Source organism: Notechis scutatus, chromosome 2, assembly GCF_049901735.1.
Source record: "Notechis scutatus isolate UNSWTSFEM ecotype Mainland chromosome 2, rNotScu1.2, whole genome shotgun sequence".
Taxonomy (NCBI): domain Eukaryota; kingdom Metazoa; phylum Chordata; class Lepidosauria; order Squamata; family Elapidae; genus Notechis; species Notechis scutatus.
Window position 1 is genome coordinate 21,370,892 of NC_142010.1, and position 24,138 is coordinate 21,395,029.

The 24,138-nt window shown below is 42.8% G+C and overlaps 2 protein-coding genes across 2 annotated transcripts; both read left to right on the plus strand.

Moving 5' to 3' along the window:
- Nucleotides 1–4,534: 4,534 nt before the first annotated feature.
- Nucleotides 4,535–9,842, plus strand: LOC148131909 (vomeronasal type-2 receptor 26-like). The gene is made up of 4 exons (XM_087958866.1): nucleotides 4,535–4,620; nucleotides 4,721–5,012; nucleotides 9,325–9,577; nucleotides 9,820–9,842. Exons 1-4 carry the CDS (start codon nucleotides 4,535–4,537, stop codon nucleotides 9,840–9,842), a joined length of 654 nt encoding a protein of 217 aa, XP_087814992.1.
- A 4,676-nt stretch (nucleotides 9,843–14,518) lies between these two features.
- LOC148131910 (vomeronasal type-2 receptor 26-like) lies at nucleotides 14,519–18,331 on the plus strand. Its single transcript, XM_087958867.1, has 3 exons — nucleotides 14,519–14,698; nucleotides 15,907–16,033; nucleotides 17,271–18,331. The coding sequence occupies exons 1-3, from the start codon at nucleotides 14,519–14,521 to the stop codon at nucleotides 18,170–18,172; spliced, it is 1,209 nt and encodes a 402-aa protein (XP_087814993.1). The 3' UTR covers nucleotides 18,173–18,331.
- Nucleotides 18,332–24,138: the final 5,807 nt, after the last annotated feature.

Genomic DNA, 24,138 nt, shown 5'->3' on the forward strand with positions numbered 1-24,138 from the left:
ACAGTAGTTAGAGTGCTGTACTGCAGGTGACTTCTGCTGACAGCCGGTTGCCTGCAATTTGGCAGTTCCAATCTCACCAGGCTCAAGGTTGACTCATCCTTTCATCCCTCTGAGGTAGGTAAAATGAGGACCCAAATTGTTGGGAGCAGTATGCAGACTCTGTAAACCTCTTAGAGAGGGCTGTAAACAGGGGTGGGATTCTACCAGTTCGGTCCGGTTTGGGCAAATGGGTAGCTCCAAGGATCATCTGGGAGTGAACTGGTTTGGTTTGCTCTGACGATCAGCTGTTGGGCCCACCCATCCACTCGGGTTTATATCCTATTTTTCAAGCTCAGCTGATTTGCACGGCACAGCGGATTGCCATGCACCAGCTGTTTAACACAGGGATTGCAGGAGAAGCTCAGTAACAAACGCTCTGTGAACACATGAAGCGCAGAGTATTTGGTGCATGTGCGTGCAAAGTGCATGCTCACCGAACTGGTTGTTACACCGGTTGAATTGCAGCCCTGGCTGTAAAGTGGTATATAAGTCCAAGTGCTATTGCTATATAGAGGGAAAACCAAGGAAGCAGGATCTATCTAGATTTTTAGGAAGGTCTTTTGAAGACTACGTGGAGTCAATTCAGTCTTGGAAACTATAGTAGGAATTTTGTCCCATAGATTAAAGTGGACTCATTAAGATGGAGTCTCTGACTGATTTCACAGACTCCTTCCCACAGGTTAGTTCATCTGGGCAAATGTGTCATTTATGAGGTAAGTGACCAGCTAATTCAACTTCTATGACTTGATTCTTTGCATTTCTTCTCTCTTCCATTCCTGCCCTTGCTTCTTATTTATTTATTTATTTATTTATTTATTTGATTTGCCAATTGTTTACAAGATAATAAGTATAAATGTATACATAGTTGTGAATACATGAAATGGTTACATATAAGAAAAATAAAAGAATAAGAGAAACAATAGGACAGGGACGGTAGGCACGTTGGTGCGCTTATGCACGCCCCTACAGACCTCTTAGGAAAGGGGTGAGGTCAATAGTAGACAGTCTAAGGTTAAAGTTTTTGGGGTTTGGGGAAGAAACTACAGAGTCGGGTAGAGTATTCCAGACATTGACCACTCTATTGCTGAAGTCGTATTTCCTGCAATCAAGTTTGGTGCGGTTTACTTTGAGTTTGTATCTATTGTGTGCTCTTGTGTTGTTATGGTTGAAGCTGAAGTATTCATTGACAGGTAGGACATTGCAATGTATGATTTTGTATACCATGCTTAAGTCAGACCGAAGACGGCGTAATTCAAGGTTTTCTAGTTCTAGAATTTCAAGTCTGGTGGCATAAGGTATTCTACAGCGAGTAGAGGAGTGGAGAACTCTTCTTGTGAAATATTTCTGGACTTTCTCAATTGTGCTAATATCAGATACGTAGTGTGGGTTCCAGACTGATGAACTGTATTCGAGTATTGGTCTAGCAAATGTTTTGTATGCTCTGGTTAGTAGTGTGATATTACCAGAGAAAAAGCTACGTAGGATTAGGTTAACAACTCTTAATGCCTTTTTGGCTATGTAGTTGCAGTGTGCTCTAGCACTTAGATCATTAGAGGTGAGTATTCCAAGGTCCTTTACAGAGCTTGGGTCATCAACAAGATCTTGACTATTCAGCTTGTATTTTATTTTCTGATTTTTTTTGCCAATATGTAAGACAGAGCATTTATTTCTCTGCAATCTTGCCAAAGACTGAGTAGCTCTCTTCATCAGCCATGATGTAAAAAAGATGTTGAGACTCTAGAAAGAGTGCAGAGAAGAGCAACAAAGATGATTAGGGGACTGGAGGCTGAAACATACGGAAAACACTTGCAGGAACTGGGTATGTCTAGTTTAATGAAAAGGAGGATCTAGGGGAGACACGATAGCAGTGTTCCAATATCTCAGGGGCTGCCACAAAGAAGAGGGAGTCAAGCTATTCTCCAAAGCACCTGAAGGCAGGACAGGAAGCAATGGTGGAAACTAATCAAGGAGAGAAGCAACTTAGAACTAAGGAGAAATTTCCTGACAGAACAATTAATCAGTGGAACAACTTGCCTCCAGAAGTTGTGAATACTCCAACAGTGGACGTTTTAAAAAAGATGTTGGATAACCATTTGTCTGAAGTGGTGTAGGGTTTCCTGCCTAAGCAGGGGGTTGGACTAGAAGACCTCCAAGGTCCCAACTCTGTTATTCTATTCTGTTCTAATCTTTTTCCTTCCACAGATGATACAGTTTTTATTTGGGATTCCCTCAAGCGGGCTGAGCTTTTTTTTTTTTTTTTTAAATTGGTCTTGGTGGTGTTTTTTCAAACTTCCTTTCTCAATGGAGCACTTTGGAAAGGACACTCTTGAGGAAGTTACAACAGTGGTGTTTCTTCCCCTTATAATTTTCAAAATCACTGCTATCCCTTGTTTCACGTGGGTGTCACATCACTTGGGATTTTCCTTCCCAACAGCTGAAGAGCAAGATGAGATAATCCAACATCCAGGCTTGCATAAACACCTTGGGTGAAGTTTTGGGTGGGGCAGATGCTGTGCAGATAAACATGGTCTTATCCTCTCAGATGTTAACCTTTGATTGAGCTCCATCTACACTACAGAAGCTATTGCAAGTTCATGCTTGAAAGACATTCTGCTAACAGTATAACAAATGCAGTCCCTTGGCAGGAAATGGTGCAGGCATAGAAAGAACGAGCCTCTTCTGTTATTTCTGCTGATCCTGTTCCCGCCTTGCACAGCCTCCAAGAGGTGGAAGACCTCCTGCCCTCTGACTCTGGGGCGGGATGGAGAACAGCCATCGATTTATGGCAAGCCAGGAGACCTTCTCATTAGTGGGATGATCTGTGGAATGAAGACTCTTGTTCAACAACATAATTTCCTCAGGACTCCCTCTGCTATGGTTTCTGAGTAAGACTATGGGGTGTTCCAACTTATCTGATTTCTGTCATGTTGGTAACATCCTGGTCCTGGCTTCTCTGTATGGGCCAATTACTGCTCATTTTTTTCTTTAGAAGCACATCTGGAGATGTATTTCATGGGCTGCAGCTAATGTGGCTGTGAGCTATAATGCTGGTTGACAAGCTAGAGCAGGGGTGTCAAACTTGATTTCATTGAGGGCTGCATCAGGATTGTGTTTGACCTCAGGGGGCCAGAGTGGGCATGGGCACTTGTGTTGGGGGCATCTGTGGTGGCCAAGTCCTAAGGCAGAACTTTCCCCAGACCCTCCCTCCCTCTCATTACAACCTTCCTTCCTTCCTTCCTTCCTTCCTTCCTTCCTTCCTTCCTTCCTTCCTTCCTTCCTTCCTTCCTTCCTTCCTTCCTTCCTTCCTTCCTTCCTTCCTTCCTTCCTTCCTTCACATCCCGGACATAAACTGTTTCAACTTGTACCCTCAAAATGATGCTATAGGGCACTGCACACCAGAACACTGCACACTAGGCACAAGGACAGTTTTTTCTCGAAAGCCATCACTCTGCTAAACAAATAATTCCTTCAACACTGTCCAACTATTTACAAAGTCTGCACTACTATTACTATTAATCTTCTCATCACTCCTTACCACCCCTTCCCTCCCACTTGTGACTGTATGAACTTTGTCACTTGTATCCTTACAATTTATATTGACTGTTTCCTAGTATGTTTTGATTGCTTATTGTACCCTTTGACTATTATTAAAAGTTGTACCTTATAATTCTTGGCTCTTGATGAATGTATCTTTTCTTTTATGTACACTGAGAGCATATGCACCAAAGACAAATTCCTTGTGTGTCCAACCACACTTGGCCAATATTCTATTCTATTCTATTCTATTCTATTCTATTCTATTCTATTCTATTCTATTCTATTCTATTCTATTCTATTCTATTCTATTCTATTCTACTCTACACTACTCTACTCTACTCTACTCTACTCTACTCTACTCTACTCTATTTTTCCTTGCTTCCTTGCTTCCTTCCTTTTCCTTCCCTCTTCATTCTCCTGTTAATGATTTTTTTTACGTTGTGCAAATGGGAAGAAAGTGCTTAAAAAGGAACCAGCAATTTGAGTTCTGCTTTTTTTTTAAATTCTATTTTTTTTAAAAAAAGGATATGAATTGAATGGTTTGTGAAGTAACCAACAAATATTGGTTAGGAAGTGAATCTTGGTCACCTCTCATTCCTTGTTCATACATTCACTAGGTCTTGCATCTTTGCAAACTTGAAAAAAAGTATCTTAATCTCTTTTCCTGTCCTGATTAATGAGTTATATCCACTTTTTTCATGGTTGTTCTATTTTAAAGTCTTCAGTAGCTTTGTAAACTTCACACAGCATACAGTAATTAGCAGATTAGAAATAAGAATTTGCTTCAAAATATGTCTTGGTCAATGAATTATATCCACTTTTTTCATGGTTCTTCTATTTTAAAGTTTTCAGTAAACTTCACACAGCATTCAGAAATTGGCAGATCAGAAATAAGAATCTGTTCCAAAATGTCAAAATATGTCTTGACCCTAAAATAACATCAAACTCCTATCTCCCAATGACAGTAGATAGAAAAGAGAAGGTAGAAAAGAAGGTAGATGGAATTGTGGATGTAGTCTACATCAACTATTATGCACTCAATAGGTATTGATACATTGCAAAGATTTATGAGGTTAAAAAAACCAATGAAATAGACTTGTTTCTTGCTGTGGTTGATGTTGATGGGTTGTAATCATATTTGCAGGAAAATATCTCCATTTTATTGGAAAATCCTGTCCTTCTTCTTTGCTGTCCAAGAGATCAACCAGGATCCAAAATTCTTACCCAATATCACATTGGGCTACACAATCCAGGACAGCTATTTTGATGTGAAAATGACTTCAGACGCTCTGATGGACCTGCTTTCAACTGGAGAGGCCAACGTGCCCAACTACAGCTGTGGAAGGCAGAAAAACATCCTGGCAATTCTTGAAGGGGCTGCCATGGACATCTCTATTCAGATTTCAGTCATGTTGGGTACCTACAAAATCCCACAGGTGTTTGTATACATGGAACTGTACCTAGATTTGTAATAGGAGTGAAAAGTTAGCAGCCTAATATCTCAATGCTGATTGGTGACTCATGAAATCTATTGGTGATAATTTCCCCTTTAATAATAACATCTTCAAGGCATGATCCAGCCATTCTTGAGGTGGTAGAAAACCTGACCCCTTAATGGTTATTTCAATTCAATGTTGGTTGGATAACTAGACTGTTGTCCCCAGTTCAGGTCTGAGCCTGGTGCCGAGGCCAATGATAGATGCCAGACATGAGGTGCAGGTTTTTGATTGCTTTTTATTGGAGTACTCCAAGGAAAAGGGCTCCTGGCCTAAATGCCAAGAACCAAGAACAAAGGATTAAGAAAGCTTTATACATTTTCACTAAAGGAGAAGTGGGGGACAAGTGGGATATAAGAAATAGCATCTAATAAACATTTTAGTAATGATCTAACAGTTTGTTCTGTTGGTCTCTAACTGTTCTTATTCCTCAGCCTTGGCTAATGAATGCTCCAGGAGTTATATAATGCACATTCTATTTGCTCCAGGCCATTCTATTCCTAACTTCTAGCTGAGGTCTGCAATCTTTGTTACTTTCATCAGCTTTCTAACTTCTCAGAATTGTTACAAGCTTTACATGTGTCTATTTCCTGTGAATAAGCAGTCTTGAATAGAATAGAACAGAATAGAATAGAATAAAATAACAGAGTTGGAAGGGACCTTGGAGGTCTTCTAGTCTAACCCCCTGCCTAGGCAGGAATCCCTACATCACTTCAGTCAAATGGTTATCCAACATCTTTTGAAAAACTTCCAGTGTTGGAGCATTCACAACTTCTGAAGGCAAGTTGTTCCACTGATTAATTGTTCTAACTGCCAGGAAATTTCTCCTTAGTTCTGAGTTGCCTCTCTCCTTGATTAGTTTCCAACCATTGCTTCTTATCCTGCCCTCAAGTGCTTTGGAGAATAGCTTGACTCCCTCTTCTTTGTGGCAGCCCCTGAGATATTGGAAGACTGCTATCATGTCACACCCACTCCTTCTTTACATCAGACTAGGCATACCCAGTTCCTGCAATCGTTCTTCATATGTATAGCCTCCAGTCCCCTAATCATCTTTGTTGCTCTTCTCTGCACTCTTTCTAGAGTCTCAACATCTTTTTTACATTGTGCTGACCAAAACTGGATGCAGTGTGGCCTTACCAAGGCATTATAAAGTGATATTAACACTTCACGTGATCTTGATTCTGTCCCTCTGTTTATGCAGCCTAGAACTGTGTTGGCATTATTGGCAGCTGGTGCTCTTGTCAGACAGACCTCACAATTACAGGCTTCCTGATTTACGTTCCAAGTGTGTGCCATGTTCTTGCTTTATTTTAGCAGGTAGTCAATCAAGACATCTTAGTCATTAGTGAAGAAATGATCTCTAAAGTGAGGTTCCAGCATAAGGGCTTATAGATTGGCAAAGTGACAAGGGAAGCAGCTCCCATATAAAAGCCCCTGCCCTTTTTTTTTTTTTTTTGCAAAAGATGGCTACCCTTTCTCCCAGAAGGAAAACAACATTTTACCCCTCAATTTGGATAGTTAATATCAGTGGTGGGATTCAATTTTTTTTAATACCAGTTCTGTGGGTGTGGCTTGGTGAGCACGGCAGGGGAAGCATACTGCAAAATCTCCATTCCCTCCCCACTCCTGGGAGAAGGTCGCGGCCCACTCCGGTTCCGACAGGGAATATATCCAACCCACCGGCAATTTTGCATTGGGCAAAAAGTCGATTGGACAGTCATAAGCCCGATGCAGAGGCAACTGATCCACCTCCTCCCCAAACACATCAGCAAAGTCCACCAACTCCGCAGGTAGATGGGCGTAGCCACACTCCCTGCACAGGTGCGCAAGCAATGGTTGGCGCACTTCCTATCAAGGAACTGCACAGCTCCAGACGACCAGACAATCTGTGGATCATGGGCCTGTAACCACTCCAAACCCAGCACTACTGGAAAGTGAGGCACTGCGGTAACGTAGAACACAGTTTTCTCCACATGCTGCCCAATACGCATGCAAAGGCGTTTGGTTGCAGCAACCACAGATCCTGAACAAAGGAGCTGACCATCAATCGTCTCTACCATTATTGGTGGGGACACCTGTTGCTGAGGAATGAACCACTGCTCTACAAAATGAGCATCCATGAAATTGGCTGTGACCCCTGAGTCAACCAAGGCTTGGATCTCCACCACTCCCACACCAGGCATGAACACACTTGCTGTCAGCACAAGATGCTTCACCAATAACAATTGTGGTGGAGATGTCAAAGGTGGCGAGAATGGCAAGGTTGGTGAAGATGGGGGGCCTAAGGACTTTACACCCCAACCTACAGAGCCCCATAGGCCGAGCAATGCTCGTTTCCCACCATCGCAGGCGTCGCTGCTGTGGATGTCTTAACAGGACACTTGGCTGCAAAATGGCCTCGATTGCCACAATAGAGGCATAAACCATCACGACGACGTCTATCCTTTTCTACTTGAGTCAGGCGAGGGCAGCCAGCCCCCAACTTCATGGGTTCCTTCAAAGGCACTTCCACCAAGGGCACCGTCTTGCTGGAAACAGATACGGTCTCTGTCTGTCATTGCACCCGTCGCTGCTGAAGTCTAGCATTGATACGAAGGTACAGATGCATGAGCTCCTGAAGAGTGCAAGGGCATTCAGTGTGTGCCAACTCATCCACTGGTCAACTCATCCACTCAGTGCTGCCTCATTCCATTGTACATCCTGAGCAACCACCTGAAAACTAGCAATATAATCCATGAGTGAGCCACGGCCCTGCTTCAACACTCTCAAACGTCTGTTTGCTGTTTGGCTTCGAACAGGGTCCTCAAACATAGCCTGAAACTGATGGCAAAACTCGGCATAATTGTCCAACACTTGGTTGGGCTGGGTCAACAGAGGCATCGCCCAATGTGTTGCAGAGCCTGACAACAAACTAATCAAAAACCCCACCTTATCCCGGTCAGTGGGAAAGTTCTCTGACCGAAGGCTCATGTAAAGCTGGCACTGCCCAAAAAATGCTGGAAATTGGGCCAGGGAACCATCAAATTTATCTGGCACTGCCACTGGGCCTTTTCGGCGTGGCCGGGCAGCTTGCATTTGTGCCACCTGTGCAGTCAGAAGAACCACTTGCTGGCTTAACTGGGCAATGTCTGCTCTGAGCTGATCCATGGTCACCCCACAAAAAGCAAAAATAAGTTGAAGGGGTGGCTGGAGTCAAAATGTGATGACCTGTAGTCTCTCAAAATAACCCAAAACCCAAAACATACATTAAAGTCCGGTAATGCCCAACTTAACTTCACTGCTTTATTAGGCACAGTTTAAAGTCACAAAAGTAAATAATGAGGCAAAAAGAAAATCAAAACAAACCGCATTGATGAGAGTTCCAAAGCAAGCCAAGATAATTAATCATACATTCCAGGAAGATAACTGAGGAGAGTTCATGGGAAGAACGCCAGCAAAGATAAACCTCTTTCAAATAAAACATTAAACATTGACTCCAGCAATTCTGACTATGTAGTTACAAACTTATATACATAGCTCCCAGCTGCAAGCCACAAGGAGGATCATGGTAATCTCCTGAGTAGACCTTGCTTTTCCCTGATCTTCTCCTCCCTGCGTTACCTAGGATGGATAGGGGATGGGCCTGGATCCTCCTCTGATTGCTCAGCCAACCTCTGCCCTTCCCCAGCCCCCTCCACTACCTCTGGAGCCACACTCCCACTTCCTGTTGGCTGTTCCTCCTCTTCCTCAAAGTCAGTCTCCACTAGGGGCATGACAATAGTTATGAATACATGAAATGGATACATATAAGAAAAATAAAAGAAACAATAGGACAGGGATGGTAGGCACGTTGGTGCGCTTATGCATACCCCCTACAGACCTCTTAGGAAAGGGGTGAGGTCAATAGTAGACAGTCTAAGGTTAATTTTTTTGGGGTTTGGGGAAGAAACCACAGAGTCAGGTAGAGTATTCCAGACATTGACCACTCTGTGGCTGAAGTCGTATTTCCTGCAATCAAGTTTAGTGCAGTTAACCTTGAGTTTGTATCTATTGTATACTCTTGTGTTGTTATGGTTGAAGCTGAATTATTCATTGACAGGTAAGTCATTGCAATGTATGATTTTATATACCACACTTAGATCAGACCGAAGACGGTGTAATTCAAGGTTTCTAGGTCTAGAATTTCAAGTCTGGTGGTATAAGATATTCTACAATGAGTAGAGGCCTTGATCTGATGAAACAGTGACCCTTAACACCTTCCTTTTCTTTTCAGATCAGTTATACTTTTGCTTCACATGCGCTAAGTGATAAAACTCAGTTCCCCTTTTTCTATCGAACGGTCCCTTCAGAAGGAACCCAGTACTCGGGGATTGTGAAGCTCCTCCATCATTTCAGATGGATTTTAATTGGGCTCCTGGCTCCAGACAATGACGACGGAGAAACTTTCATGAGGACTTTAACAATCCTGCTCACAAGGAATGAAATTTGTGTGGTTTTGTCCCAAACCTTCTCTGTGATTGCCATCGGTACAGCTATTAATTTAAAACAATTCTACAAATGGACCCAAGTCAATGTCTTTGTTTATTTTGGAGAACAAGGTTCCTTCATACATGGAATATTCATTATGCAGGAAATATTTAGCACTGTGAAAGCCTACACTTATGGTGGAGTCTGGATCACGACAGCTAGCTGGGATTTTATGCTCGATTTGAAATACAGTCCACAAGATATATACACTTCTGTTTATTTTTCCTTCTTCACCCACCAGAAAAAGTGGGCAAACCAGGATGATTTCCACTTATTTTATCCATTTATTAGGAAATTTTTAGAGATAACGTTTCATTGTTCATATTCAAAGCATCCCTTCTCCAAAAAAGGTAGGATGAGGTGCACTGAGAAAGAGAAGCTGAAGATCCAGATGTCCAAGGAGGCGAAGGAAAGAAACTTATTTCTAGACAACTACCAAATTTACCACTCTGTCTGGGCTGCAGCACAGGCATTAAATACTGCATACTCTTCCAGAAGTGAGAAGATGAGGAGGAAGGATAGAGACAGGATGGAAGTTCATAAATTGCAACCATGGCAGGTATTACCTTTTCCATTATAGGTCTCCATCCTCTACTTGAGGCTCAGTACTATAACTGCGTGGATTGTATAGCTAAGTGGAAACAATGCACCATGCTGTGATTTGAGTAAATGCAACACTTTTGTTTATTTAATTTCTTTAATATTTTTATTTTTTTTGTCAAGCATGTTTTAGATAACACATAAAATTAGGAACATGATTATGAGTACATGAAATGGGTACGAATAACAGGGGACATTAGGACAGGGACGGTAGGCACATTAGTGCTCTTATGCACACCCCTTACAGACCTCTTAGGAATGGGGTGAGGTCAACAGTAGACAGTCTAAGGTTAAAGTTTTGGGGGTTTGGGGAAGAGACCACACCAGGCATTGACAACTCTGTTGCTGAAGTCGTATTTCCTGCAATTGAGTTTTCTGCAGTTTACCCTGAGTTTATATCTATTGTGTGCTCATGTGTTGTTGTGGTTGAAGCTGAAGTATTCATTGATGGGTAGGACCTTGTAGCAGATAATTTTGTGTACTACGCTTAGGTCAGACCAAAGGTGTCATAATTCTAAGTTGCCTAAGCACAAAATTTCAAGTCTGGTGGCATAAGGTATTCTGTTGCAACCAGAAGAGTGGAGGGCAGAGGTGTTATTCAGCAGGTTCTGATCAGTTCTGGAGAACGAGTAGTGGAAATTTTGAATAGTTCGAAGAACCGGTAGCAGAAATTTTGAGTAGTTTAGAACAGAGGTCGCCAACCTTTTGGACCTCAGGGACCACCAAACTCATAATTTTAGATCCCAGGGATCACTAACCAGTTCTGTGGGTATGGCCTAATTTGTGGGTGTGGCTTGGTGGTCATGTCACTGGCTGGGCATGGCTTGTATGTAAATATTATAAATATTTATATAAATATTGAATTTTTTATTAAAAAGAGCAACTTTTACCCAAAACCAGGCAAAGCAGGCAGGCAGAATGAATTGCTCACAGAATCAAAGATTCATTCAGAGATCTATCTATCTGCCATTGGCTAGCTCAGTCTGTCACATAAAATTTGCTTGCAAGCAAACTCACAAAATTAACTCACAACACACCATGCATGTAAATATTGATTTTTTTTATTTAAAAAAAGAGCAACTTTTACCCAAAATCAGGCAAAGCAGGCAGATTGAGTTGCTCACAGAATCATTCGGTGATCTATCTATCTGCCATCAGCTAGCTCAGTCTCTCAAATTTGCTTGCCATGAGTCTGCACTGAATTTGCTTGCAAAAAGCAAACCTTCAGTCCTAAGGGAGGTTCGGCTGTGCTGAGCCGAAGATCTAAAGACTAGCTAGAAAGCAAGAAATCCAACCATTTCCTGCTTCCTAGCTTATCTAAATCTCCCAGCACAGCAGAACAGATGATGGTCGGAAAAAGGAAAAATAGCAATTTAGCAGGCAAGTTTACCAGGTAAGGAGTGAGTGGGCGGGGAGGGTTCCTGCAGACCATGTGAGTGGTGCAGACTTGTGTTTCTGCACAACCTGGATTAATTGTTTTGTGGGGGTGCTCTGGGGGGTGAGATTCCTCTGCGGCCCACCAAAATTTTCTTACGGCCCACCAGTTGCCGACCGCTGGTTTAGAGAACCAGCAAATACCACCTCTGACTGGCCCCGTCCCATCTATCCTTTGCCTCCTGAGCCCCAGCCAATTGGCTGGATCTTCTTTTGTTGCACTGCACAAGAGAATGGAGCTGGAAAGCAGGTTAGTGGGGTGGGGAGGGAATGGGGATTTGTGGTAACGTTTCCCCAGGAGTGAGGTAGGTATGGAGATTATACAGTATCCTTCCCCTGCCACGCCCACCAAGCCATGCTCACCAAACCATGCCACACCCACCAAGCCACACCCACAGAACTGGTAGTAAAAATTTTTGAATCCCACCACTGGTGGAGGACTCTTATGAAATATCTCTGGACTCTCCTAGGTACAAAACAATAATAGTTCAAGTGTTTATTTAAAAAAAATCTAAAATTAATGTGATTAAAATGATAACTACTTAACAACTGCAATATTATCTTCATCCCATTACACCAGTCCATCCCGCCCAGCCAGGGAGGAAAGGTATATTACCGACTCCATCAGTTAAAGACTCTGACTGGTGGGGTCTAGAAAGAGAGCCTTCTCTGCCATTTTCCCCAAAGTTGAAGCAGCCTCTGGTCTTCTGAAAAGGATGTCAAAATGGCTTCAACTTCAGGGTTGACAGAGGATTTAAAACATGGGTCTGTTGATCTGTGTGGAGAGCTCAGAGAATTATGCAGCCATGGGGCTGGTTGATACCCTGAAAACCCTCCTTTTGCCTCTTAACTAATTTTAATAGCATTCACTCATTCTTGTCTCCTTTTAATTTTTAACTTTCATATATACTGTTTTATATTGTAATGTTCTATTGTACACCATCCAGAGTTCAACAATGAAGGTTGAACAGTGAATAGTTCAGATATGTGGAAAACAAAAGTAACGACGTTATAGAGTACTGCACACCAGAACAACTAGACACAAGGACAGTTTTTTTCTGAATGCCATCACTCTGCTAAACAAATAATTCTCTCAACACAGTCAAACTGTTTACTAAGTCTGCATTGCTTGTCAGCATTCCAGGGAACCTCCATTCCAGTCAGTAACTCTGAGACAAACATCATCTCAAAAGTACCTTTATTAGAATAGCACCTGGCACATCTGTGTAATTCCGAAACTAAAAATCTCCCAGCTTTCCACAATGTCCCAAACTACAAACCATCCTCTTTTCTCTCATCATCACATCACATGAGCCAATCCCAAAATAAATTCCTTTTTGTTCCTGCGCCACACTTAATGACCTTGAACTAACAAAAGAGTTCTATTTTGTCTATGTAAAGCTACTCAATTAAAATCACCCCCCCACCTACTAAAGCAATATGTGGCAGCAATGAATCAGGATTCCAAAGCTGACAGGCGTCCCCCCTTGAAAAGTTCACCTCCTAAAAGAAATAATAAACAAAACACAACCAGGGGTTAATGCAATGTCCTTAACCCTCTCCCCTCCTCTCCAAGAGGACCCTTTGGTTTGTCGGGGAATTCCTCATGAAATTGGTTGACTAATCTATCAGCATGTACACCCCAACTTTTAACCCAAGTTGCATCTGATACAGGGTAACCCTTCCACAATACTAAGTATTGTAATCTTCCTTGGTGTAATCTGGAATAGAGGATTTTCTTGATTTCATGTGTCTCACCCTGTATGATTAAATGTTTTGGGGGAGCTGTTGGTATTGGTAACAGATAACAGATAATCAGAGTTGGAAGGGACCTTGTAGGTCATCTAGTCCAACCCCCCATCCAAGTGGGAGACCCTACACCATTTCTGACAAATGGCAGTCCAATCTCTTCTTGAAAGTCTCAAGTGATGGTACTCCCACAACTTCCGAGGGCAAGGTGTTCCATTGGTTGATTGTTCTCACTGTCAGAAAGTAGTCTTATAGTTGACGCCACTGCTGGTTTCAATAAACTACTACGGAACACTGGGTGTATTTTTCCCAATCACCAGGGAAGACTTAATTGGACGGTGACCGGATTGATTACCTTCGATATCGGAAATGGACCTAAGAACTTAGGCCCAACTTCTTACTAGGAAGTTTCAATCTGAGATATTTTGTTGACAAAAATACTTTGTCTCCTACTTTAAATGGTGGTTGGAGGGATCTATGTTTGTCCGCCTGCTTTTTGTATTCCTTAGCAGCTTCAGTTAAAGCTTTTTTTGTATCCTCCCAACCTTTTTTTAATGAGTTCATCCATTCTGTTACAGACATGGATGTGGGGGGTTCTTTAGGTAATTCCGTCATAGGGAATTCCATGCCAGTGTTGATCTGGAATGGAGTCAAACCTGTGCTGCTATGTACTGCATTATTATAAGCAACCTCTGCAAATGGTAATAACTCTGCCCACTTTTCTTGTTGATAATTTACATAGCATCTAATATATTATTCCACCATGGTGTTCTCCCTCTCTGATGCACCGTTGCATGCCGGATGGAATGCTGATGATAACCCTTGGGATGACCCAATAGATCTTAAAAACTCCCTCCAGAACTTAGCGATAAACTGTACCCCTCTGTCTGAGATTATTCTACGAGGTACTCCGTGTAGCCTATAAATATGTTTCATGAACAGTTTTGCAAGCTTTTTTGCAGATAGTAGTCCTTTACAGGCTGTAAAGTGGGCTTGCTTAGAGAATAAGCCATTAACAGTCCAAATGATAACAGGGTTAGGGTTTTCTTCTTCCCCTCCTACTTCATCTATTCTTCCTATTTTCCCTCTCCTGGTTTCTCCTTCCCCTGTTCCAGTTTCACTCCTTCCTCCAAAGCTCTCATTTTTACAACTCTTCCATGGGTGGAGTGTATTTAGATGAGAATGGCAAGAAGGCAGCTGATTTAAACATCATGAGCTCTGTGATATTCCTTAATAAGTCCACAAAGAGACAGAAATTTGGGAGTCTGAGAAGAGAAGAATCTCTAGACCTTTTCATTGATCAAGATGGCATTGCCCTCCTCAGCCTACTGGACAAGGTGAGACGGAAAAGGCTTTAATTTCTCCAACTTTAGTAACTTTATTTTAATTGCAAAAACCAAAAGACCTCATCTCTCCATTACTGATATTATTCCTATACTGGTGATTTATCATCCCTTCATAAACATCACCACGTTATAAAAAAGATGTTGAGACTCTAGAAAAAGTACAGAGAAAAGCAACCAGGATGATTAGGGGACTGGAGACTAAAACATACAATGAACGGTTACAGGAACTGGGCTTGGCTAGTCTAGTGAAGAGAAGGACCAGGGGAGACATGATAGCAGTCTTCCAATATTTGAGGGGCTGCCACAGAGAGGAAGGGGTCAAGCTATTTTCTAAAGTGCCTGTAGGCCAGACAAGGAATAATGGATGGAAGCTGAACAAGGAGAGATTTAACCTGGAAATAGGGAGAAATTTTATGACAGTGAGAACAATCAACCCATGGAACAGCTTGCCCTTGGAAGTTGTGGGAGCACCATCACTTGAGACTTTCAAGAAGAGATTGGACTGCCATTTGTCAGAAATGGTATAGGGTCTCCCACTTGGGCAGGGGGTTTGACTAGATGACCTACAAGGTCCCTTCGAACTCTGATTACATGTTATCAGCTATTATCTGTTATCACGTGACCATTCTTGACATCACACAGAGACTGTTACCTTTACTGTTAAATTGGCATGACAATGCAATGAAGTCTATAAAGGTCTACAAGAGGAATCCAGAATGACAAAAAGAACATGGCGGTTTCTCCCATTCATTTTCTGAGTTATGGGGCTTGTGGAAGTTGTCAAGGAAAACTTAAATCAATATTATTTGTGGATTGTGGATAATGAGAGTACAGTGTGTTAGGGAGGTAACAGAAATACAAAGTAATCAAGGCTTTTTTTAATCAGGGCTAGGTGCAAATGGAGAAAGCTCCTTAGCAATAAAATATGCTGACATTTGCAAGGCACCATCAAATCACCTGGAGCTCACTCCAGAGCCATGGTGGTGCAGTGGTTAGAATGCAGTACTGCAGGCCACTTCTACTGACTGCTGGTGGCTTGCAATTTGGCAATTCAAATCTCACCAGTCTCAAGGTTGACTCAGCCTTCCATCCTTCTGAGGTGGATAAAATGAGGACCCAGATTGTTGGGGGCAGTATGCAGACTCTGTAAACTGGATCTATCATATTTCCTTGATTTCTCTTTCTTTTTTCTTGCTCAGCCTCTGCCTTCTTCCAAATGTGTGGAAAGCTGCCATCCAGGTTTTGTCAAGGTGCCTTGGGAAGGGGAACCCCTTTGCTGCTATGATTGCCTTCCTTGTGGAGAAGGGACCATCTCCATTTTGGAAGGTGGGTGATGCTGGAGAAAAAGGAAGGAGGAGTGTTTGTGTGTCTGTCTGAAAATTTGGCATTTTGGGAAAGCTAGCAGTATCTACATGTTCACTCAGTTTTCACCAGAATAATGAAAGTGGTGCTACAACACCAAGCCACAAACTTTCTCCCTCTGGGCCGTGTCTTGGTGTGTGCCATGTCTTGGTGCACTTAGAAAAAGGCTGAGATTTGCATCAAAATTGACACTCTACTTTCATCAGTCTGATCCTATGGACACCAGAGCCAAGGCCATTATTGACATTCTCCCAGCAGCTACCAAAAGCAGACTAGGATGCTGATTTTTATGGAAAAAAACTCACTGATCCACTACCTGGGAAAAATGTGTAGCAAATCAGTCATACACTGATTCATTTCATTCATTCATACCTTTTCATTTGGGCCTATAATTCCTACAAAAGAAGTTTAAGTTACAGAAATAGGCAGCTCTGTGGTGACGATGAGGAGGTTGTGGGTGGGCCTGGGCCAGCTTTGGAGCCTTTGGAAGACTCTGATTAGGAAGCAGCATCACAGACAGAGCCAGAGCCAGGGTCTTCTGCCCTTCCCTCAGGTGGAGAGGCAGCTGTCTTCAGGGTCTGAGTTGATTGAGTGGGAGGAACAAATGGGGACCATCCCAGATGCATGTTTACATAGGGAGGAAAGGCAAGGAGAGCAAAGGAAATCAATAAGCTGACTCTCAGGGAGAGGCAGATGCAGATGATAGCCAGCACCTCTCTGACTGGGAAATAAATAGTAGGGGTTTGGGAGTGACCAGTTGTCACAGACATCTGTTTGTTTCTAGTATACAGCAAGCAATTCAGATTTCTTGGATAAACCCAAGTTTGTTGGGACTAATTACGTTTGATATTTTGTTTATCCCTGTGAATAATATACTTATATAAAAAGGGGTTTTACTTGTGAGTAAACATCTTATCACTACTTGTGAAGGCTGGGTCAGAACAGGCTCCTAGATATATTTAATTTGGCAACCCAGTTGCCTTTCAGTTTGTTAGGGTGGGGATTCCCATATTATCTTGAAAACTGCTGGTGACGGGGGGTGGGAATGGTCCTCCATTCCCTAAATTCTTCCCATGCTTCATCATTTTTATAAAATCTCCACCTCAAACATGTGTGAAGGAGCTTTCGCCTCAAACAGGGCATTCGACCAAATGGAAAAAGAAAAACCTCTACCAGAGATATTATACTTTTTTATTTTCAGATGCAAAAAAATGCCTGACCTGTCCAGAAGATCAATATCCAAACATGGCCAAAGTTCAATGTATCCCTAAAAGGATAACTTTCATGTCCTACCAAGAATCTTTGGGGATCATTCTAATTTCTTTTATCTTACATTTCTCCATCACTACTGCTCTGGTGTTAGGAATCTTCATTAAACATAGAAAAACTCCCATTGTCAAAGCTAATAACCGGGATCTCTCCTACATCCTCCTGGTCTCCCTCCTGCTTTCCTTTCTGACTTCCTTTCTCTTCCTTGGTCAGCCAAGAACACCCACCTGCCTTCTCCGTCAAACAACCTTCAGCATCGTTTTCTCACTTGCTGTCTCTTCTGTCTTGGCCAAAACCATCACAGTGGTGCTGGCCTTCTTGGCCACAAAGCCAGGAAACACAATGATGAAATGGCTGGGAAAAGCTTTGACCAACTCCATTGTTATTTCTGCTTCTAGTGTCCAGATTGCCATTTCTGCCATTTGGTTGGTTATCTCTCCCCCTTTTCCTGATTCTGACATGTATTCCCAGCCTGGAGAGATTGTCCTGCAATGCAATGAAGGGTCTGTTGCCATGTTTTATGTAGCCCTGGGCTATATGGGCTTCTTGGCTGTTGTCTGCTTCACAGTGGCTTTCCTGGCCAGAAACCTACCTGGGGCTTTCAATGAAGCCAAGCTGATCACTTTCAGCATGCTGGTCTTCTGCAGCATCTGGATCTCCTTCCTGCCCGCCTATTTGAGCACCAAAGGGAAATACATGGTGGCTGTGCAGGTCTTCTCCATCCTGGCCTCCAGTGCTGGGCTGCTGGGCTGCATCTTCATCCCCAAGTGCTATATTATTATCCTCAGGCCAGATCTCAACACAAAGGAGCAGCTTATATTAAAAGTAAAGTAAGAATGTAGGGATTGCCTTTTTTTGTATTTTAAGGTAACAATTTTGGATTCCTCATGACAAAACAATTTTGCGAGAAAAAGCATATCAAGATTTGGTTAATGTAACTTTACAATAGAATGAGTTCTCCTAATGATGCTTCTTATCTGGGCTACATTCAAGGGCTAGAACATCATTCCCCAACATTTCTGGGTTGATGGCCCTGAACAGGAGGGAAAGGGGGGGGAGAGGGAATGGTTTTGTGTGAGGGGCAGGCATGTGCAGCCCAGAGGTGGTATTCAGCAGGTTCTGACCAGTTCTGGAGAACCGGTAGTGGAAATTTTGAGTAGTTCAGAGAACTGGCAAATACCACCTCTGACTGAAGATTTTACAGTATCCTTCCCCTGCCATGTCCACCAAGCCACGCCCACAGAACTGGTAGTAAACAAAAATTGAATCCCACCAGTGGTGCACCCACACAGCTCATTTGTGTGAGCAGCAGATATAGGGCTGCGAAGAGGGCTGCAGTTGCCCACTGCTTGCATGAATCAGGCTGCACATGCATCCATCCATGTACAACAACCAGTGCTGGTTAATTACTTTTTAGCACTGAGGTCATAACCTTATGGTATCCACTCTGCAATTTAATATCTCCATAGAAACACTACGAGGAATCATCAGAAATTGGGGAATATAACACAATGAAAGAGTTGGAAAGGGACCTTGATTCCGAAGGAAAAAAAAAATCAGATGTTAGCTGTAGAATACTTGAAACCATTTGATGGAGATACACAATGGAGAAAGAGCTCAGGTTTCTTCCACATACTTTCAGGACAGAAACAAATTCAAGTACAACCAGTCACAACTTTAATGTGGAGAGTCAGATGTTTAAAATAATAGCAATAAAATATCATTGCTATTATTTTGTACTACTTATCAGAGGTGGTATTCAACAGGTTCTGACCAGTTCTAGAGAACTGGTAGCGGAAATTTTGAGTAGTTCAGAGAACCGGAAAGTATCACCCCTGACTGGCCCCGCCCTCAATCTCTGCCTCCCAAGTCCCAGCAGATTGGCTGGGTCTTCTCTTATTGCCCTGCACAGGAGAACGGAGATGGAAAGCAGGTTAGTGGGGTGGGGAGGGAATTGGATTTTGCAGTAACTTTCCCCTGCCATGTCCATCAAGTCACACCCACCAAGCCATGTCACGCCCACAGAACTGGTAGTAAAATTTTTTGAATCCCATCACTGCAGTGTGCATAAGAATATTTTTTTTCTGGTATTAAACTTAAAAAATGAAGACAAGATGATATTCTTTGTGTGAACTTTGTACTTTGCTAGTAGAAACCACTAAGAGAATCTCAGCAAAGAGGACATCAATTCTTTAAATTTTTAATTGTGTGTTTGTGTGTGTGTGTGTGTGTGCATATTTATTATGAGCCATGGTGGTACAGTACCTAGAGTGCAGTACTGCAGGCTACTTCTGCTGACTGTCAGCTGCCTGCAATTTGGTAGTTCCAATCTCACCAGACTCAAGGCTGACTCAGCCTTCCATCCTTCCAAGGTGGGTAAAATGAGGACCCAAATTGTTGGGGGCAATATACTGACTCTGTAAACTGCTTAGAGAGGGCTGTAAAGCACTGTAATATAGTATATAAGTTTAAGTGATTGATATACAGTAAAAACAGATTTCAAAAACACCTAAACTAAAAACAAACAAGCAAACAAGAAACCAAAAAGTAAAGGTGAGGAAAAAAGAAAAAAGTGACTATATACTGGATATCATTGTGCTGTCCCACTCACCCACATGTCTGTGTTGGTTTAGAGAGAGTTTTATTTTGTCTCCCCCACCCCCAGCAATTCTGGTTTAGGTTTTCAGCTCACTCACAGCTGCTAGATTAGAACAGTAATTTGCTTGTGACCAAGTAGATAACAAGGAAAAGATCATATGGCCAAATCAAATCAATCTTGGGAATAAAGGCATCATTTTTTTCGCTTGGATACACTGGACTAATCTCCCAGCCCAGATATCCTAAAAAGCCAGGTGAGGCAAATACCTGAGGACATCAAGAGAGTACACTTGTTCCATTTCATGGGGAAAACAGATGTAAGGATTCCAGCAATCGCCCTAATTAAATTATGATTCTAGAGCAAAACTTCAAAAAACTTCAAAGGATTTAGTAGAGGCGACATACTGGCACTGCCCTGTATGAAGACAATTCTGGCATACATAATTTACAGCCACCTGTGACCCTGGTCCCCCCTCCCCCCGGGTGTCTCCTAAACCAGATTCTCCAATTGAGCATATTCACGGGCTGGGTGTCATCATTCACGTTCTCTAATTAAATATATTTGCAGGCAAAAGCTCTGGTATTTTAGTTACAATCTTTTAAAGATAAAAGTCGGAATGTATTTTCACTTTCAAACTGCTGCACTGCTCTTCCAGATTTCCTTCCTCTCTCCCCTTTTTTATGGCAACTACTAAAACAGGCATAGGAATGTTTTATGAGTTGACAACAGATTGAATATCAGATAATGCAGCTACTGATACCCTAGTCACTACCAAAGACTGTCCAGATAGAGTTCAGATTGAAGTGAATCTAAGTGATATCACCAGCAAAATATTTGAATAACTAGACATTACACATAAATTAAAAAAAACTGTAGACCACCTCTTATCCAGGAGAAAACTCACCATCTGGAACAAGACCACCAGATAATAACTGCCCAATGAAACAAGGGAGGAGATATAAGAAGCTGTTACTTCTCTTCTTGGCATCTATGGGCCTGAATCAGGGGTGGGCTTCATAAAATTTAGCAACCTGTTCTCTGCCTGGTTGCTGGGTGGGAGTGGCCATGGTGGGCATTGCCTAGTCAGCCTCCTGCACCATGGTGGCTTTCCTCAAGCCTCCAGGGGGGCAAAAACGGCCTCCCCAGGCTCTGGAGGCCCTCTGGAGGCCAGAAACGGGCCTGTTTCCAGCCTTCTGGAACTTCTGGGAGGCCCGTTTTCCACCCTCCCAGAGCCTCCACGTGGGCCCTGCACTTGCTTGGGATCCAAAACAGGCTGTGTGGAGAGTCCTGAGAAGGGTAGGGCAGGGTGGGTGGGGCCAGCCAGTCATTGGAACTACCGGTTCGGTGAACCAGATGGACAATTAACATAGTAGGAAAACGGGGAAAGGAAAAAGGAGAAGAGGGAAGGGTGGGGGAAAAGGGAAAGAAAGCAAACAAATAGTAACGTCCAACTTTTCAGCATAGAGTAGAGTAGAGTAGAGTAGAGTAGAGTAGAGTAGAGTAGAATAGAATAGAATAGAATAGAATAGAATAGAATAGAATAGAATAGAATAGAATAGAATAGAATAGAATAGAATAGAATTCTTTATTGGCTAAGTGTGATTGGACACACAATGAATTTGTCTTGGTGCAAATGCTCTCAGTGTACATAAAATAAAAGATACATTCATCAAGATTCAAGAATAAAGGTATCACAAAATTGCAGCCTCAACTTTCCTGCACATTTAATATATACTAGCCATTTCTATAACAACTAATTTGTCTAATCAATAAATCCCAAAATCTGAATTTTATTCCACCCCCCCCCCCAAATGAAGGTAAATATCCATGTCCCAGGATAATGTTGTAGGATCCAAACTGAGTCAGTCACTGGGACCAGAGGTTTAGTCTTCTGAGCTTTTGGACTTGTGCTGGAGCCCATCTTCAGGGAACTTGGGTGGGGGGTTGGACTAGATGACCTACAAGGTCCCTTCCAACTCTGATTATCTGTATCTAACTTCTCTCTAGCAGAATATGTGTTATTCTTGGAAGAGTCCTGGTTGCACCAAACTTCTTTCATTTGAGAATTATGGAGAATACTAAGCTCTTAGGAACCTTCAGTGCAGCAGAAATTTTTATTATAGCCTTTCCCATAACTGTGCCTTGCAATAATCCTGTTTCTGAGCTCTGCAGGCAGTTTCTTTGACTTCATGACTTTTGCTCTGCTTCAGTATGCATTGTCAACTGTAAGGCCTTCTATAGAGAGGTATTGTGATGACTCCATCTTATGGCCATTTGCAGAACCACACCCAATTGCAGTTTTTGCATTCTCTTAAAGACATAGTACTAAAATGTCCATCCTGGTTTATATATTTCCAACCCAAATAGCTGTTAGGTGACTCATATTCCTAACAGAAATATAACAAAAACCAAAACTTAAATAAAAGACCTTTAATGCCTTCAACTTGGCTTTACTGTTTAATTGTTCACAGTGGAAGAGTAAACTATTTTCAATAACATTTCAAAGGAAAGAAACACAGTTCAAATTCAAAGAGCCAATAACGAAGCAAAAACCAAAACCAAACCGCATTGAATAAAGTTCCACAACAGACCAGGATAGATAATTGCCAACTTCAGGAAGATAACCAGGTACAGTCCATTGAAAGCATGCCAACCAAGATAAACCTTCTTTAGAAATAAAACTCTAATTTGTCTCCAGCGTCTGTTAGCACGCAGGTCCAAACTCTTATGCAAATCTCACACCTGCAACCCAGACCATGTTTTACCCTGATCCTCTCCTCCCTGCGTGCCCTAGGATGGATAGGGGATGGGCCTGGATCCTCCTCTGACTGCTCAGCCAGCCTCTGCCCTTCCCCAGCCTCCTCCACCACCTTTGGAGCCACACTTCCATTCCCTGTTGGCTGTTCCTCCTCTTCCTCAGAATCAGTCTTCACCAGGGGCATGACACTATTTCTCCCCTGCAGGGCACCCTCCCCCACAACCAGGTGGATGAGGACATTGAGGAAACCAAGTGTGGAAGTCATGGACCAAACGAGGAGCATTAACAGTGGCATTGACCCAGGTGAAGTCCTCTGGTCCATAACCTTTCCATGCCACCAAATACTGAAACCGACCTTGCAACTGGCATGAATCTTGGATGTTATCCACTTCGTACTCCACCTCTCCCTGAGGGGCTACTGGGCCCGGCGGTGGTGGAGCTGATCTATGCAGGCTGTTGGCCAAAACAGGGACTAACAGGGAGCGATGAAAAACAGGATGGATCCCTGCATGGTCCATGTCAGGGAGACATGAAAAGCCACAGGATTGATTACTGCCTCGACCAGAAAAGGTCCCAACTAACGGTGATCGAGCTTTTTCGATGGCTGCGTTGTCAGTAAGTATTGAGTAGAGAGCCACACACAATTGCCTATCGCTAAAGGTAGAATATCACGATGATGTTGGTCTGCAAAGCATTTGTAGTCCTCTTTGGCTCTCTCTAGTTGGTCTCAAACCATGTGGTGCACGGCTTTTAACTCTTGCAGGAATGTATCCACTGCCAGAACTGGGGAGTCAGATGGGGCTAAAGGAAAAAGTCGTGGATGAAAACCATAGTTGGCAAAGAACGGGGACACATGGGTGGATGTATGTTGAGCAATGTTGTAAGCAAATTCTGCCACTGGCAGCACTTCCACCCAATTGTCTTGTTGAGTATTGCTGAAACAGCAGAGGTATTGCTCCAAAATAGCATTCACTCTCTCTGTCACCCCATCAGTTTTGGGGTGATGGGCGGATGACTGACATGCCTGAACCTGCAGTTTCGTGAGTAGGGTCTGCCAGAAGCGTACCATAAATTGTACCCCCCCCGATCTGATACTATTCAATCTAGTAACCCATGCAACCAGAATACATGGGAGATAAACAACTGGGCCGTTATCCTGGCTGTAGGAAGACCCGCACACGGAATAAAGTGGGCCATTTTAGTCAACATATCCACCACCACCAAAATGGTTTTAGCACCCTTTGATGGTGGCAGTTCAGTGATGAAGTCCAATGAAACTGCCCCCCAAGGTCTTTCGACATGGGTAATGGCTGCAAGAGACCAGGGGGCACACCAGGAGCATACTTGGCTTGTTGACAGATCCCACAGGATGCCACATATCCTGACACATCATGTTTATGTCTTGGCCACCAAAATGTCTTTGGGATGAGGTGCAGTGTTTTG